Here is a 17270-nt window from a genome sequence, read left to right as displayed (position 1 = left end):
CGGTCCCTTTCTTCCTTCAAAAGGAGGTTCTGTGAGCCTGAGTGCACACACTCAACCCTCACACGCACGTTATTACACCCGTAGGCCGACTCACCTGTAGTCAGAGTCTGCACGCATGACAGACAAACCTGACGAACTGTCAGGCCTCCCGAGAAAGGGGTTTAAGGTGCAAGTACCAGCCTCCTGGGGCCGGACTCCCCTCGGGTCCAAAGGCCACAGCCAATGAATTCATCAGAAAGCGACAGACTTCCCACACCTCACTTCCCACTCCAAACCCAGGGTCTCTGGAGTAGGTGGCGCAGACTGATGACGTACGCTGCCCCCCTTCCTGCACCGCAGCACCTCGGCCAAAGGGACTGCGGTCGCCACCCCGCCCCCTTCCGGGCGCCATTGAGAGCGTGGCGGTAGCCCGGCGCCTGCCGTTCAACCGTGTTCGGACCGATGCCCTCTAGCGGCTCAGTGTCTAGAAGCCGCCAAAGAGGACGACCCATGGCATCGCGGAGCTTTGAGGGTAAGGCCGCCTGGCTTTTCAGAGAGGGACGTGAGTCGACGAATACTCTCTAGCGCCACCTCGCGGACAGCGGTCGTGCGGACCCGAGGAGGAGGAGGAGAGCCTGGGGGACAGGGGAAAAAGAGGAAGCGGAATGGGCGGTGCGCAAGCACGCTCTCCGAAGGGATTGAGAAAAACACTACGTTTCCCATAGGCCTGTGGGGCTTCAGGCGGGTAGACTGGGGAGCCGGAAATCGGCGTGCCCGGGCGGGTCAGAGGCCGCCTCTGAACTCGGATTCCCAGGATGCCCGTCTTCCGGCGGCTGCGCGCGCACCTCGGGCGCGGGCGCTGTGGAGCGTCCGGTGGCGCCGCTTACGCAGGACTCGATTTCCCAGGGTCCCGCCGCGGGAGTCTCCGGCGGGCAGGCGCGCGCGAGCCCCGGAGCGAGGTGGTGGAGGCGGGCGCCCAGGCCTCTGGGCCCACTTGGTCTTCGCCTTTCTTCTCCGCTTCGGCTCCGCCGGCCGCTGGCTCCGCGGCCCCCGGCCAGCTCGACATGGCGGCGGTGTTGCAGCAGGTCCTGGAGCGCACGGAGCTGAACAAGCTGCCTAAGTCCGTCCAGAACAAACTTGAAAAGTTCCTTGCCGACCAGCAATCCGAGATCGACGGCCTGAAGGGGCGGCATGAGAAATTTAAGGTGGAGAGTGGTAAGTGGCGACGCTCTTCCCGCCCTTGCTTCCGGGCCCGACTCCGTAGCGGTGGCTGGTCTTCTCCCCCTTCCAAGCTCCCTTTCTGCTTTCTGCGTACGGCTCCGCCGGTGGCATCGCTTCTCTGTGCGCCTTCGACCCCCCCCCTCCCCCCCCCCCCCCCATAGGCCTTCTCTTACCTGCTACCCTTACAGCTTGAAATGAAGGAGCCTTTGTTCGTTTGTTTTAAACTGGATGTACATTTAGTTCCGTTTTCTTTGTAATTAGCGTAGTCTCACTGAGGGACACTTGACGTTGTTTGGCCCGCAGATTGTGAAGCTCTGGGTCTGTTTACTCCGGACTAGCCAGAGTCCGCCGCGACCCCTCTCTCCCTAAGCTTAGAGTCCCGTGTCTTTATGTTGCTCGTAAAGGGCCAGCAGTCGCCTCTCAGTGTTCTGGTCACCAGCATTCAAAGGCCTCATTGACTGCTTCGTGCACTTAGTTCTAATTTTTTTAGTCCTTCGAGCGGATCCGGTAACGCATTAGATGTTCACAAAAATGAGTAGGTGCATAACGACGCCGGAAACGCGGCGAACATAAAGGAGTTAAATAAGTTTGATACGTTGGATTGTTCTGTAAAAGCTGGAGGTTAATAGAAAGCACATCAAGCCCTGTTTATAGATACCTGTAGTAGACCCTCAAATAAGTTACCGACAACAGTGACTTGAACATCCTTGAAGGAAGAATAAGACCACCGTAATTTTCTTTAGTGAAATACAAACACTGTGAGTGCCTTGGTTGGGGGGTCGGGGGGGGAGGCTATGATGCTTTTTTGCTAAGCAGATTGAAAATTCTGACTACATATCACTTCAAAAAATGTAATTATCAAGCAGAATTGGTGTTGAAAAGTAATTCTCTGAATCCTGACACTGATACTGCGTTCTTTTCATTAATTTACACATAACTGTCATTTCTCCCCTACGTGCTCGATACTGTGGACAGGACATGTGCAGTCCTTTCTGTGCGAAGGTAGCATATTTTTGCATAAGTTTATCATTTTATACTTTTAGGTGTTTGAGTCTGTTTACACAACCTTTTAAAACAAAGCAGTTTTTATTCTAAGTATTCTTTCTCCATGTAATAAAGTTTTTTGTACGTGTGTCAGTTTTACACTATAAACTCTTCTGATGTTTTGGGAAGATACTAAGATTAGTAAGAGATGTTGCCTACCTTGAAGAACCTCAGTCTTGTGGAATAGACAGAGAAGAAATTAGTAAAGCTAATTTTAAAAAAAATTTTTTTTAAATGTATAAAGTTACTAGGAAATGTTAAAGTCCTTTCAGTGCTTTATGTATCTTTACTTAAATTCTCATATTTGGAGTGCAACTCAAATACTGTGTCCTAAATGTTAAAACCAATGTTATTGAAAATAAGCAGTATTGACTGTGTGTGTACCTGATGTGTTTGATTTTATTTTTCTCTCTGCTCTTCTGAAGAACAACAGTACTTTGAGATAGAGAAGAGGCTGTCCCACAGTCAGGAGAGACTTGTGAATGAAACCCGAGAGTGCCAGAGCTTGAGGCTTGAGCTGGAGAAACTCAGTAAGTATCTAATTGTGTCCTTATTTTGTTCTTGGAGAATGGAGATCTTTAGAGACTCTTTGGTGTGCCTTGGAAACATTGAGTTACTATTTGTGAAAATACTGATTGTCATTTTGATTTTTTTACTTGATGGTAATGACTTCATTAAGAACACAGGGCTTACGGGTCAGGAGGTCTGAGTTCTAATTCTGACCGCTATTCAAAGTCCTTGTGTCCCACGGTAAGTCATAATATATAAAAGGGCTATAACCACCTGTCCGCCTGCTCTCACAACTGTTCAGATCAAATGACAGATGTTTGAAAGCATTTTAAAAAGCAAGCCATAAAGCATTATGCACCCGAAAATGTGATTAAGCAGAGTGACTTTAATTTGTATGTTGAAGATTTAAAGCCTCGTCTATTTATATTTTAACTGTCACAATTTTTACAAGGATCTGTGAATCCCAGGATATTTCCTCTTTAAGACCTATATCTTGTGAAAGATGAGTAATTTCCTTTTTTAATTAGTTTTCTTATTAAGTTATAGGAGGTACACAAGATCTTAAAGGTCCTGGCATTTCTTAGGAAAATTATGCGTATTCTATGTTTTGCTTATTTTAGAAAAAGCAAATGTCAGGAAATCTTTCTAGAGTAGGGACATAATATTTGTTATTAAATATAGCTGGATTTTTGATTTGGGAACACAAGAAGCTAATAGTCAAGAGGATGGTTAACACTTAAAACTTTTTACTTAACTAGGTCTTTGCCCATCAGCTATTTAGGTCAGAGCTTTTTTTCAGCTAATTTTGAAGCACTTCATTTTTAAAGCATATGATGTATACATACAATGGTGTGTGTATATATGTATATATATACACGTTAATGAAGGCGTAAGTAGTTTGTTGAGTAGCTAGATCTGGTTTGTCATCTGCATTTAGTTTTGCCTTGGCATAATTAGTGGTCTATAGAACTGTGGTACTAAAGAATTTCAGGAAAATTACTGTGATTCTAGCTTCTTTTATGAGATCCGGAGAAGATGAGGATAAACCTAGGCAGACATCTAGTGTGCCTTCCAGGGATGTACAGCTATGTTTGTGTTTTTTTAGTTTGTCATTCCAAATGTGCACTTTTGGAAAGCAGCAAATGATACTAGTGCAAAATAGAAAATTTACAGTAACTTAACAGGATTTTTCTCTATAATAAGCCAACTGTTTAAATAGAACATAAGATTGGAAGTAGTGATAATGTATTTACTCATTAAATTGCTAGCACTTAATGTAGATGTATTTTAGTGGAAGGAAGTTTCAGGAAGTATATTTTTCCTAATTACCTGCATGCATTTAAGGGGGAAAACGTACAAGGGAAGAGAGACCATTATGAGTGGAGATTGTGGGTTTGATAATTTAGTATCAAGCATATTTTTTTTCCCTCCATTGTAAAGGCTCTTTTTAGAATGACTAACAAGCTGAGGGGCACCTGGGTGGCTCAGTCAGTTGAGCGTCTGACTTTGGCTCAGGTCATGATCTCATTGTGGGTTCGAGCCCCACATTAGGCTCTGTGCTGATAGCTAGCTCAGAGTGTGGAGCCTGCTTCGGATTCTGTGTCTCCCTCCCTCTCTAACCCTGCTCATGCTGTCTCTTTTCTCAGAAATAAATACAACATTAAAAGGGGGAGGTGGGAGGGGCGGCACCTGGGTGGCTCAGTTGGTTAAGCCTCCAACTTCGGCTCAGTTCGTGATCTCAAGGTTCATGGGTTTGGGCCCCGCGTCGGGCTCTGCTGACAGCTAGCTTGGAGCCTGCTTCACATTCTGTGTCTCCTTCAATCTTTGACCCTCCCCTGCTCACACTGTCTCGCTGTCTCTCTCCCTCTCTCTCTCTCAGAAAGAACTGCATATGCTTTTTTTGTTGGTTAGACTGATCACAAATGTGATTTTGGAGGCAAGATAGCATATTTAAAAATTTGATGTAGAATTAAACTTGGGATATTCATGAATTTGGAATGTACAACTCAGTCTATTTGAATCTCAATTTCTTCATTTTGAAATATATATGGGTGGCAAATGAAAATTGTCATTGCAGTCTTTAAGTTCATAAAATTCCTTTTATCCAGACAATCAACTGAAGGCACTAACTGAGAAAAATAAAGAACTTGAAGTTGCTCAGGATCGCAATATTGCCATTCAGGTAAAAGTTATTTCTGTGAATAAAGCTAATTATAAACATGATACTTGAGGAAGTCTTCTATTCTGGTTGTGTTTACTAGTTACTTAGTGGAAAAATGAAGCATGGTCTATTAGGAGAAACCACTAAACAAAAATGCATAAATACAGATTCCTTAATTGGACCTTTATATGTTTTATTGATTGAACATTTCTTTTACTCATCAGAATATAATAGCATTTAATAGAAAAAGGAACTTGTTTTAACTCTGTAGCTCTTAAAGTGGTGATTTTTTTTCCCACAAATTCACATTGTAAACAAAGTGCCATAGAACTGTAGGTAGGATAGACATTCACAGATTTACCTATCTGTCCACCTCACTCACATACCTACCTAGAAAAATCTGTTTAATATTTACTATTGTTCAGGCAGTATTTCAACCATTGTGATAAAGTTGGGGATGTGAGTGAATCAATATCATAATCGCTTTTTTAGAGTAGTAAGAATAACAGATTGAATATGATCATGAGGATTGCTTACCCATTGGTTTAATAAGGTGATCATTGTCCGTGGTTCTTTAACTAGATGGAACATCAGCCTCTTGCCATTGCTTTTTTAAAACTAGTGTTTGATTTGAAATGAAAAGGTATTTGGTATATTAAAGGTACTTATAATGGAAAAGAGTGGTGGGCTTAACCCAATAGAAATTTAAAATTCTATGCATAGAACTAAAATACAAATAATCCATTAATGTACTTTAATACTTTAAATGAAGTCTTTTTCTCATTTAAAATATGACTATTTGTATCCTTAATACACAACTACTTTCATACTTAAAAATCATCTGAGGGGGAAATGGGCAAAGGATTTTTTAAAAAAACAGGAAGCTGCACAAGTGGTCTATGGCAATGTGAAAGGTTATTCTGCTTGTAATCAAAAAAACGCAAAAAAAGGAAAAATGCAGATAAAACAATCAGGTAATTATTTTTCACCTCATGTTATCATTGATTTCTTTCTCTCTCTTTTTTTCTTTCAAATAATCTTCACTTCTGGCATGAGTGGCTTGAGATTGGTGCTTATGAATCAAAGCACATTAATTGCCATTATCTTGCTGCAAAGCAGGTGACAAAATGATCTAAGACATCGCATTTCTAGGGCTCTTTCTTAAGAAAATAATTTGAACCAAGGTGTAAATGCAGTGACAGTGTTCATAATTTTATTTTATGGCATCAAAAAATTAAAAGTGAAATGTCCTTCCTACAAAGTCATGTTTAAGTAACTAGGAAGCTTCCAAGTGTAAATAGTGACGTGGGAATTTTTTTTTATAAGCTATGAAAAATAATTTTTAAAACTCCAAAATATAAATAGAAGTGTTGAGATTATGGGTAAGTTTTAAATGTGATGTGAAGTTTTGAAAGTTTTAAACTTTTTGATGTATTAAGTTATAAGAAAAAGAAAACCAACCATTCTTAAATCACAGCTAATGTTAAAGTTCTTTGTTAAAATTCCTATAGTGATTAATCAGCTCGATTTTTTAATTTAAATGTATTGTGTTTCTCCTTTCTGTGATAGAGCCAGTTTACAAGGACAAAAGAAGAATTAGAAGCTGAGAAAAGAGACTTAGTTAGAACCAATGAGAGACTATCTCAAGAACTTGAGTATTTAACAGGTATGAGAAAATACTTTAGACTCTAACTCCACTCTCCTCTCTCTTCTTACAGTGCTAGGAATTATTCTGCAGGTCATTTCTGTTGCTGGTGTTTCTTTCTCCTAGCTCAGAATGTAGTTCAGTGTAATATCCTATTATTTCTGCCACTCGTTTATCTTTAGATCATTACCAAGGTTTTAAGAAGTGTCTAGACAAATATGCACAAATGAAAAATATCTAAGAAGTTGTAACTTGGAGCAAGGTTTACATGCTAAGACCCTACAGTGTTATTTATAACATGTAATTGGAAGCAGTTTAAATGTTGAGTTGTAGAGGCTAAACTTCATTTTATACAGACACACTTGCTGGTATAAGCTGTCCATAAACATTCAATATGTATAAGAACCTGAAAGGAGAGCTTATACTTAAAAATATAGACTGAAGGAGTGATGAGGCAGGAACATAAGCTAAGTAATTCATGTATGTAAGATAGATAGTAGATAGTATATGAAACACTTGATATGTTAAAGTAAACATGACTCTTAAGCAGTTTCATGGTATCAAATTCCTTTTGGCTGCTTTTTAAAAATTTTTGAAGTTTTTATTAATGGAAGAATTTTCAATTATTTATGTTGCTATACAGTAATGTTCAATTAGGTAACTATACTTTTCCAGCTTCAGAAAAGTTACTTCAGAGTATTTATGGAAGAAGTTGATCAGTTAATGGGTAGATAAAATTGAAATAATTTTTTTGCTTGTTTATTTTTAGAGAGAGAGAGCACATACACATGTAAGCAGGGAAGGTGACAGAGAGGGAGGAAGAGAATCCCAATCATCAGCGCAGAGCCTGACACAGGGCTTGAACCCAGGAACCATGAGATCATAACCTGAGCCAAAATCAAGAGTTGGGTGCTTTAACCAGCCGAGCCACCAAGGCACCCCAGAATTTTTTTTAATAAAAACTTTCATGTAGGGGCACCTGAGTGGCTCAGTAGGTTGAGCATCTGACTGTGGCTCAGGTCATGCATGATCTCACGGTTCATGAATTTGAGCCCCACATAGGGCTTACTACTGTCACTGCAGAGTTTGCTTTGGATCCTCTGTCTCCCTCTCTTTTCCCCTCTCCCACTCATGCTCCCTCTCTCTCAAAAATAAACAAACATTAAAAAAATGTGTAATAAAAGAACCTTGGTGTAGAAAATTAAGCATGTGTGTATTTTGGCTCTGTTGAGTAGGTTTTTGTTATACGTATTACTGCTTTTTAACTCAAATGGCTATTTATGAAATTTTAATAGGTATATAAGTGTATATCAGGAAAATGAATGCTAATTTGCATATTTAGCTTAAGGTACTGCATTTAAAATAACCAGATGTAAGTTATATGTTGGTTTGAATGCACAAATTTGGTTTATCATCTGCTTGTTTAAATATGTAACTACGTTTGACAGAGACAAAGAAGTTGAGAACTACCTTGTATTAATTGCTTGTATTTCTGGAGATGCATTGTCGATGTTTGGTTTTTCTGAGCATTAATTAGTCATTATTTTCAAATTCTCTTCTGACCTTTCTAGAGGATTTTAAACGTCTAAATGAAAAACTTAAAGAAAGCAATGCCACAAAGGGTGATCTTCAGTTAAAATTGGATGAACTTCAAGCTTCTGATGTTTCTGTTAAAGCAAGTAACAAAATAATTCCTAATGCACAAAGTACAATTTCTTAAAACTAGCTAAGTTTAACTAAAAGCTCTCTAAGTTAAATTTTAAATATAGGCAGGTTATCTATAAAGTGATAAAAATCTGTGTTTTTGTTTTTATTTACTGGCGGGATTAATTAAATATCAAGACCGTTTTAATTGGTGTTTATGTGATAGTTTCTTATAGTTCTTATTATGATTATCTTGTCTGATTACCTGTTCTCTGTTAAGAATGCATGCAAACACTTATTTCTGTTTTTAAAATAAGATTCTGCTTCTGTTCTTTAGCTAGAAGCAAAAGCCTTTAACTCGCCCTATATTGTCTTGAACTGTAAACATGGTTTTCTTGGATATCTTTAGTATCGAGAAAAACGTTTGGAGCAAGAAAAGGAGTTATTACACAATCAAAATACATGGCTGAATACAGAGTTAAAAACTAAAACTGATGAACTTCTGGCTCTTGGCAGAGAAAAAGGAAATGAGATTTTAGAGCTTAAATGTAATCTTGAAAACAAAAAAGAAGAGGTAAGTCAGTAAAACTATGTTTTCATTTTGGTTAAAATTTAGATTTATGTGCCAGTTTATTACAAATATATTCTGTGGGTATACCAAATGAAATGTATTATAATATCAGAAATGTGGAGGACATAAGCATTTGGCCTAGGAAATGAACCAGTTGCATATAATTAAATATTTTAGGATCTTCTTTGATGAATTTTGATACTATCTACTATTTTTTGATATATCTTTAAGACATGTTTAAGAAGTCACGATAAATTTTGTCAGCTAAATCCAAATGTGCTGTTCTGTGAGCTGTTATTTTTCATTTTCTTAAATATACATAAATTTATATGAAATCCTTTTTTGGGTGTAAGGGATTATTTTGCTTTCTCTTGGCAGCTAAACTTTACATTTATGGAAACATAGACTTATGTTATGTAATTGAAAATTAACTTCAATTAATACATCTTCCTTCTACCCAACTCTCCTATTCCTAGGTTTCCAGACTGGAAGAACAGATGAGTGGCTTGAAGATGTCAAATGAGAATCTACAAAAACATGTAGAAGAGCTGTTGACCAAACTGAAAGAGGTAAAGAAAACCACTTTAAAATTTCTCATGTATAAAAATGTCAAAACACTTATGAGGCTATTATTTTTAAAATGATTTCATGTCGTAAACTATTTCTGCCACCGTAAAATGGACAGGACACTTTGATATGATGTAGCTAGGTTAAAATAGCTAGACTCAGAAAATGCAATCACGTGATCTACCCAATATCCAATACGTTGTCTGTAAAAATGAGTATGGTTAATTTTAGTATTTAAGTATTACACTTTAAGATAAAAACATTTTCATCTTTAGGGTAATTCACCTTTACCATGAAAATTGGTGTTAATTTTTATACCTTTGCAAATTATATTTTTTATCATAGCACTTGACAAGCATTCTAAATTCAGTTCAGGTGAGACTGCTGTAATTGGGTCTTTTTTGCAGGCCAAGGAACAGCAGACCAGTATGGAAGAGAAATTCCACAATGAATTAAATGCTCACATAAAACTCTCTAATCTGTACAAGGTAAATGCCCAGCCGTGCATTTTAGTGTCCTACTGTTGCATATTTGGATGTTGAATAACTTAGTAAGATTAAATTTTAGAGTGCTGCTGACGACTCCGAGGCAAAGAGCAATGAACTGACCCGAGCAGTGGATGAACTGCACAAACTTTTGAAAGAAGCTGGAGAGGGTAAGATTTGAATTATGGGAAGATTATTTTTGGTTTTAGATATAAGGTATTTTTTTTTATGTTTGTGTAGATTGTTGGATTTAGAAATCAGATTAATCTTATTAGAGACAAAATTTGGTATAGAAGAAAGATTCTTAGAGTAGGAAACTTTGAATTCTATTTTCACCAGATAGGATATTTGAAAATAGAGTTAGCTACTGGTTTTCTGTTGTTGTTTTTTTCATCTTAGAATCCTATATGTGGTCTGATTTCTAAAAGGAAATTTTTCTTCCATTTATGAGACACTTTGATAAGTACATAAGGGTTTATGGTTAGGGTAGTCTCTTAATCCATAAGTAAGCCTAACATTTTAGTTTGTAAATTGTGTCTTTTAGAGCCTTTGGTTTTTTTATATTCTTCTTTTTAATGTAAGTTATTTTTGTATGATCTTTTTCCAGTCATTTTCTCTGTTCTAAAGATCAGAATAAAATCAAAGAGATACTTAAAGCCACTTTTGTTTTTTTAATTTTTTTTACAATTTTAGTCCCTTTATTTTCCCCTTGGATTGAAGACATCAAAAAGAGAAATAGATTCACCAGGCCAGGACATTTTAAGAATTATAAGTAGAGCAAGAGCTTTCAGAGAGTCACTGTCAACCATAGCCTGTCTAGAATTTAATGTTGTCTACTGAAGGGAAAAATAAGACTATTCTGCTACATTTTATAAACTCCAAGATGTTAATTGTATGTTTGGCTATTGTCTTTAAAAATGTTTTTAGCCAATAAAGCAATTCAAGATCATCTTCTAGAAGTAGAGGAATCTAAAGATCAAATGGAAAAAGAAATGCTTGAGAAAATAGGGAAGTTGGAGAAGGAATTAGAAAATGCAAATGACCTGCTTTCTGCTACAAAACGTAAAGGTATGGATTAATAGGTGCTTAAAAACAGCTTGAGTGAAGTACTAGAACTTCCTACGTAGTTTTTACTAATTTCCCCTAACAGTATTTCTTTACCATGTGATAAAGGAAAGAATTAGAATTTCTTAGTTTTAAAACTAATAATTTTTCTGTATCTTTACTGTGCTGTCCAGTATAAGTATCATTTGATCAAACATGATTTGTGTGTCAGTTTCCAGAATATTTTTAACTATAGCAATGCATGATTTTTAGAATTGAATTATGTTATATGACAGTTTGATGCCGTTTTAAAATTTGCATAGGAATTTATATGTAATGCTTTGTAGGTGTCACATTTTACTCTTGTTGAAAAAAATACTACTGGCTTTAGTTTGAAATCTTACAGAAATACACTAGATTTCTGTGTCTTGGCACAGGAGCCATATTATCTGAAGAAGAGCTTGCAGCCATGTCTCCCACTGCAGCAGCTGTAGCTAAGATAGTGAAGCCTGGCATGAAATTAACTGAGGTAAGAACGGTATTGAAATCTTACTATTTTCCTTCAGCAAAAGGAAATTTGCTGAAGTTTAATGCTCGGAAAAATTAATCTTAAAATCATCTGATAATTTCTTGGAACATTCCAAAAACTTTCTTGGTTGCTGGCTCTTATAACATAGTAAACATTAACGTCTTGTGTAAATGCTAACACACGTTTATTATGAAGCTAGATCAACTAAGGGTATATACTTCTGTTGTTATGCCCAGGTTTTAAACAATCCCTCTTCTCCTTTCAGCTGTATAATGCTTTTGTGGAAACTCAGGATCAGCTGCTTTTGGAGAAACTGGAGAATAAAAGAATTAATAAATATCTAGATGAAATAGTGAAAGAAGTTGAGGCTAAAGCACCAATTTTGAAGCGCCAGCGTGAGGAGTATGAACGTGCACAGAAAGCTGTGGCAAGTTTATCTGTTAAGCTTGAACAAGCTATGAAGGTTGGTTCCATTCTTAAATTTTAGCTGTGGGAAAAATACAGATGACATGTAATTTACTAGGTAATTTTTCTTAGAATTAAAGTGTTGGATTTGGGAAAGGCCCATCCTGCTTTTTCAGTGTAGAGTAATTCTACTTTATTAAACACCTGTAATCATGAAGTGCCCTATTCTTACTCTGCTAAAATTATGGGAGCCCATTATATATTTTTTAAGACATTAGAGATGTTTTCTGTAGGACTCACCAGTGGATAATGAATAGCCAAATCCCACTGGGCTTCTCTTCAAGTTAAAGTAACAATCCCTTTTTAATAGAATTCTTTTAAATTTGTCACAGTCATTCTTTGTCAGGTTCTGATATTCTGTCTAGAAATGGTAACCTTGTTTGACCATAGGGAAGAACTCCTTATTTATAACATTTCATAATTTGGCAAATATTTATGTGCATTTTTTTGTTACTGTTCCTTTGCAAATTTGAAGTACCAAGGAAATTCACACGTATCTTCCCTTTTAAGGTTCCTTTTTATTAGATAATGATTAAAAAAACATATTCTGATAATTTTGCTATTAGGGTACAAATGTTAGTATTACTGAGAAGTCAAGATTTATTAAAGTTTTATTGAGAAAACTCAGTTAAATCAATTTGTATCTGCTATTCTAAACTGATGAATTTCTTTTTTTCTCTAGAGATTAGTATAAATAGTGTTCTTAATTTAAACTTAAAATTTTATTGCCGTTGCTATTATATTTTAGTTGTCAGTTAAATCAGGGTATGTTATATTTAATGGTCTCTTCTCTTGGGTTATATGACATCTCTCAAGTCTTGCCTTGACAGAGTATTGGCATTTAAAATCCACACATCCCCACCCCCACCCCATTATTTGAAAAGAAGTCCCTGGGGTATAACTAGAAAATTTTGAGTTCTCACTGTTGAGAGTGTTTGCCTGGAGCATATTGTCTGTAGAGGGACTTTAAGGCTCAGGTAGTAGCAGATGTTCACTGTCGAAAAAAAATCTATTTGTTTTTCACTAATGTGCAGGTATAATAATAAACACCTCTTACATACTTTTTCAAAACTAGTAAAGAATGTGTAGATAATTTCTGTATCATCTTTACAGCATAATCTTTTGTCCATAACAAATGTCATGTGTCCTTCATTCTAGATTCTGTGATGTTCATTTGTTAGATACTTAGAGTTTTATAACCAGGGCTGCTTCTTGGCATTGTAGTTAATCCCATTTTAAACTCAGCAGATTTGTGTAATTGCCATCTCTCATGAATATTTGCCTCTTTCATTTTGTTATATCCTTGAGATTCTACAGAAAATGGTTTATGTGTACCTTCAGGGCAGTGTATTCAGGTACTTGAAACAGTAGGATGAGTCTGAGCCGTCTTTCACTTGGGTAATATTTAAAACATTATTATGTAAAAATAACTCATTAAGAAGCAACATTTGTATGAATTTGAGATAAAGGTATGATTTCAACATATTCTGTGCTTTTGTCAGGCTCCTTAAAGCTGTGCCACTAAATCCCAAGTGATATTGTGATTGAAATACTAGCAAAGCACTGCTTATGCTATTTCTTTTTAACAGCCTCCTCGTAACATTGGCTGTTGGCTTCTTTCGAATTAACTTTTGATGCCTTTTTTATACAAGTCTTAAGCATCTTACACAACATTTTTTACTTTTGATGTGTATTTCCAGATAAGCAGCATAGCAACGATTAGCATTATAATATACTCCTTTGTTTTCATCTGAACACAGCTTTTGAGAGTATTTCTTGAGATCATACAGTATACACTATTAGTTTCTCGTGGCTGTAAGATTGTAATTTATAGTTAATTTGGAGTGGCAAATTCTCCATTGTTTGCATTAACATAATGATGAGCAGTACTTGAGATATTGAGAAGTGTATGTGTTCATATTTGTAGAGAGTTGCTTTTTAGAAATTACTATTTTATACAGAAGTATTTGAGCACTGTGTATTTTTATCATTCATATAACTACATTGGTATAGACTTTAGACAGGAATACAGAATTTTCATTTGAATTTATATTTTAAAGGAGATTCAGCGATTGCAGGAGGACACTGATAAAGCTAACAAACATTCGTCTGTGCTTGAAAGAGACAATCAGAGAATGGAAATACAAATAAAAGATCTTTCACAACAGGTTAGAATTTTTTTGTTTCTTCTCCTCTTTTTTTTTCTTCCCTGTGCAGACTGCCCAGTAGTGATCGAATATGCAGTATCTAAGATAGAATTACCGTATCTGAAGTGCTCATCAGTTAGGAATCCTACTCTAGCAGAATTATAGCCTAGTTATTGGTTTGTTTTTTTTTCTTCATAGCCCTTTCCATATTTTTTAAGTGTTTGATAAAGTTTCAGATTGCAGGTACTGGTTGTAATAAATGAACCAGTTCAAGGATAAGTAAGAGTTTCTGCCTCCTGCTCAAGTCCCAGAACAGAACCAGTGCTAACAGACTGGTTCTTTCATGTCTTCATCTATATGCAAACACATGTGAACATTCATGAACATGTGTAAGCATCCCTTATTTGTTTTTAAGTTTATTTATTTTGAGAGAGTGCATCTATGAGCCTGGAAGGAGTAAAGAGAGAGGGAGAGAGACTCCCAAACAGGCTCCATGTCGTCAGCACAGAGCCCAGTGCAGGGCTTGAACTCAGTGATCTGTGAGACCATGACCTGAGGCAGATCAGAAGTTAGATTTAGATGTTTAACTGATTGAGCCACCGAGGCGCACTCCTCCTCTTGTTTTTATTGATATAAAACCATGCTATATTCATTACTCTGGCACTTCTTTTTCAACTGAATAAGTCAGGAATCTATTTTGTTCATATATTTTATCCTCAGTTTTGTGTGTGGATTTATACACCTACATGAAAACTTTATATGAATGGAATTAAAATCTATTTTTCATGCCATCCTTCTTCCCCACCATACAGTACACACATAAGTATGCAAGTGCAAGCATACACACACACAGGTATATATTTCTTTGTATTTTGTTTGGCCTTTGTTTTACAAAAATGGAGCCATACTTCTAGAATTGTGAATTGGTGATTTTAAAGTAACAGCTTTCCTTAATGCTTTATAGAAATGAAAAATAGTTTTTCCCATTAAATTTCTATCTAAAACCATAATCTTGATATTCTTAAGGTAATTTAATATTAGGTGATGGCTTTCATTAAGTAGTATTTTCATTTGAAAATTTTTATTCTAAACATTTTCAGAATCAAAGTCAATGCTATTTGATAACTTTAAAATTTCTTTCTAGATTAGAGTGCTTTTGATGGAACTTGAAGAAGCAAGGGGTAATCATGTAATACGTGATGAGGAAGTAAGCTCTGCCGATATAAGTAGTTCATCTGAAGTAATATCACAGCATCTAGTATCCTACAGAAATATTGAAGAACTTCAGCAGCAAAATCAACGTCTCTTAGTGGCCCTTAGGGAACTTGGGGAAACCAGAGAAAGAGAGGAACAAGAAACAACTTCATCCAAGTAAGCAACTGACTACCTTGGTTTGTTTAGCAAATATTTATTGAAAGTTCTTATGTGCCCCTAATAGTGCTGTAAACTGGGAATATAGTGACGTAGAGGGAAAAAATTGAGCAATAGTACAAACAAAATTTTTTTTATTCTCAGGGACCTCAATTTGTGGATGAGATTGATGGTAAGGTAGAATAAGGTAGATAAATAAGTAGATAATTTTAGCTCAGTGTGTTCAGGGCAGTAATGGATAGAATCCTGTCTCTGAGAGCATAGAGGTGGAGGACCTAGCCTAGGTTTAAGGAAACCAACCAGGCTTCATGGAGAAGGTAATGTAGGAATTACTCAAGCAGAGTAACGAATTTTTTCCAAAAATGTGTTTGGTGCCAGAGAAAGAGCAATGGCTAAGAAGACTGAGATTTGGACTGAGTGGAATTGGTTTGATTTTTGCAAACAGATTTTTTCAGATGTCTTTGGTGAGTACTTGAGTCCTGAATGGTGGAGGTTTTTAAAGTGGTTCCTAAAATAACAGCAGAAGAAAGAAAGAATAAGACAAAACATTATGCTTAATGATAGATGGTAAAATGCTTTTGAGTTTATAGTTTATTGAAATACAGTGGAAATTTATAGTAGAAATTATAACTCAAATAGACTGATTTCTTATTCTACAGAATCACTGAGCTGCAGCTAAAACTTGAGAATGCCCTCACTGAATTGGAACAACTCCGTGAGTCACGACAGCATCAAATGCAGCTTGTTGATTCTATAGTTCGTCAGCGTGATATGTACCGTATTTTGTTGTCACAAACAACAGGAGTTGCCATTCCTTTACAAGGTAGGTATTTATATGTTTTAAGAAATCCCAAGTAATTTTAGGAAATGTTTTTGAAATGTATATTATAGAATAGATTTTGCAACATAAGCAGCATCTACTGATGGTAACCTCAAATTTAACTCCTGTATATGATTGATCATAACATCACTAATTCTAAAACATACAATTATTTTAGGCATGACTAAGAAAGAAGAAATTCTGACCATTGTTGACAAGTGTGCATCTTAGAATCCATGAATTATTGTATTTATCTGCTTACAAGTATAATTGACACACAACATGCTATTTCAGGTGTACCTCATAGCAATTTGACAGTTCTATACAACATGAAATGACATTCTGTAAGTCTAGTTACCTTCTGTCACCATACAGAGTTAACTCTCTATCACTGACCATATTCCCTTACTATACATTCCATCTCCGTGACCTTTTAGTCACGTTTTATTTCAACATTTCATTTGCAGACGAAACCAAAAACTGAAAATAATTTTAGTAGGTTTAGTTAGATTTCTTCTTTCATAATCTCGGTAATCTTACTGTTTTCTTTTAAATAAGTCAAACTTGTTTATTTTGGTAATGCCATGTGTACAAAGAGATATTATTTATTTATTTTACATTTCTGAAGCTTCAAGTTTGGATGATATTTCTCTTGCATCAACTCCGAAACGTTCCAGTACATCACAGACTGCTTCCGCTCCTGCTCCTGTACCTATAATTGAGTCAGCAGAGGTTATAGAAGCTAAGGCTGCCCTTAAACAGGTAAGACCACACCATTAACCTTTATCTTGGTTATTCTTTGAGGACACAGGTGGTCATCTTTTAATAATTTGATCAATATTTAGTTGCAGGAAATTTTTGAGAATTACAAAAAAGAAAAGGCAGATAATGAAAAAATGCAAAATGAGCAGCTTGAGAAACTTCAGGATCAAATTACAGATTTGCGATCACAAAACACCAAAATTTCGACACAACTTGATTTTGCTTCTAAACGGTAAATTTTCTTTCATTCAGAAATTAATAGTGTTAATAAAAATAGTCTAAACTTCAATATTCAATTGAATCCC

General features: G+C 36.4%; 2 protein-coding genes across 7 annotated transcripts in view; one reads left to right on the top strand and one right to left on the bottom strand.

Annotated features, from left to right (window-relative positions):
- The window catches only part of ODR4 (odr-4 GPCR localization factor homolog), a 38501-nt gene extending 38211 nt beyond the window's left edge, over window positions 1–290 (bottom strand). For all 3 annotated transcript variants that reach the window (XM_039257194.1, XM_039257195.1, XM_039257193.1), the window contains exon 1: window positions 95–290. The gene's annotated coding sequence lies outside the window, so the exon portion shown is untranslated. The remainder of the gene's footprint in view (window positions 1–94) is intronic.
- A 558-nt stretch (window positions 291–848) lies between these two features.
- TPR (translocated promoter region, nuclear basket protein) overlaps window positions 849–17270 on the top strand; it is a 62969-nt gene continuing 46547 nt past the window's right edge. For 3 of the 4 annotated variants that reach the window (XM_039257185.1, XM_039257184.1, XM_039257183.1), the window contains exons 1-17: window positions 907–1194; window positions 2670–2774; window positions 4863–4936; window positions 6485–6581; window positions 8132–8235; window positions 8614–8778; window positions 9252–9344; window positions 9750–9830; window positions 9910–9997; window positions 10755–10895; window positions 11309–11400; window positions 11666–11863; window positions 13926–14033; window positions 15157–15383; window positions 16043–16206; window positions 16832–16965; window positions 17049–17197. In XM_039257185.1, coding sequence (XP_039113116.1) covers window positions 1044–1194; window positions 2670–2774; window positions 4863–4936; window positions 6485–6581; window positions 8132–8235; window positions 8614–8778; window positions 9252–9344; window positions 9750–9830; window positions 9910–9997; window positions 10755–10895; window positions 11309–11400; window positions 11666–11863; window positions 13926–14033; window positions 15157–15383; window positions 16043–16206; window positions 16832–16965; window positions 17049–17197 — 2171 coding nt within the window. In that variant the 5' untranslated portion in view covers window positions 907–1043. Of the gene's footprint in view, window positions 1195–2669; window positions 2775–4862; window positions 4937–6484; window positions 6582–8131; window positions 8236–8613; window positions 8779–9251; window positions 9345–9749; window positions 9831–9909; window positions 9998–10754; window positions 10896–11308; window positions 11401–11665; window positions 11864–13925; window positions 14034–15156; window positions 15384–16042; window positions 16207–16831; window positions 16966–17048; window positions 17198–17270 lie in introns of all 4 variants that reach the window. The other variant, XM_039257186.1, reaches the window with a different exon arrangement.

Source organism: Hyaena hyaena, unplaced genomic scaffold (genome assembly GCF_003009895.1).
Source record: "Hyaena hyaena isolate Hyena2069 unplaced genomic scaffold, ASM300989v1 scaffold_606, whole genome shotgun sequence".
In the NCBI taxonomy this organism is placed as follows: Eukaryota; Metazoa; Chordata; class Mammalia; order Carnivora; family Hyaenidae; genus Hyaena; species Hyaena hyaena.
Note: the sequence above shows the minus strand (reverse complement) of the source record. Positions and strands in the feature narration are given on the sequence as shown.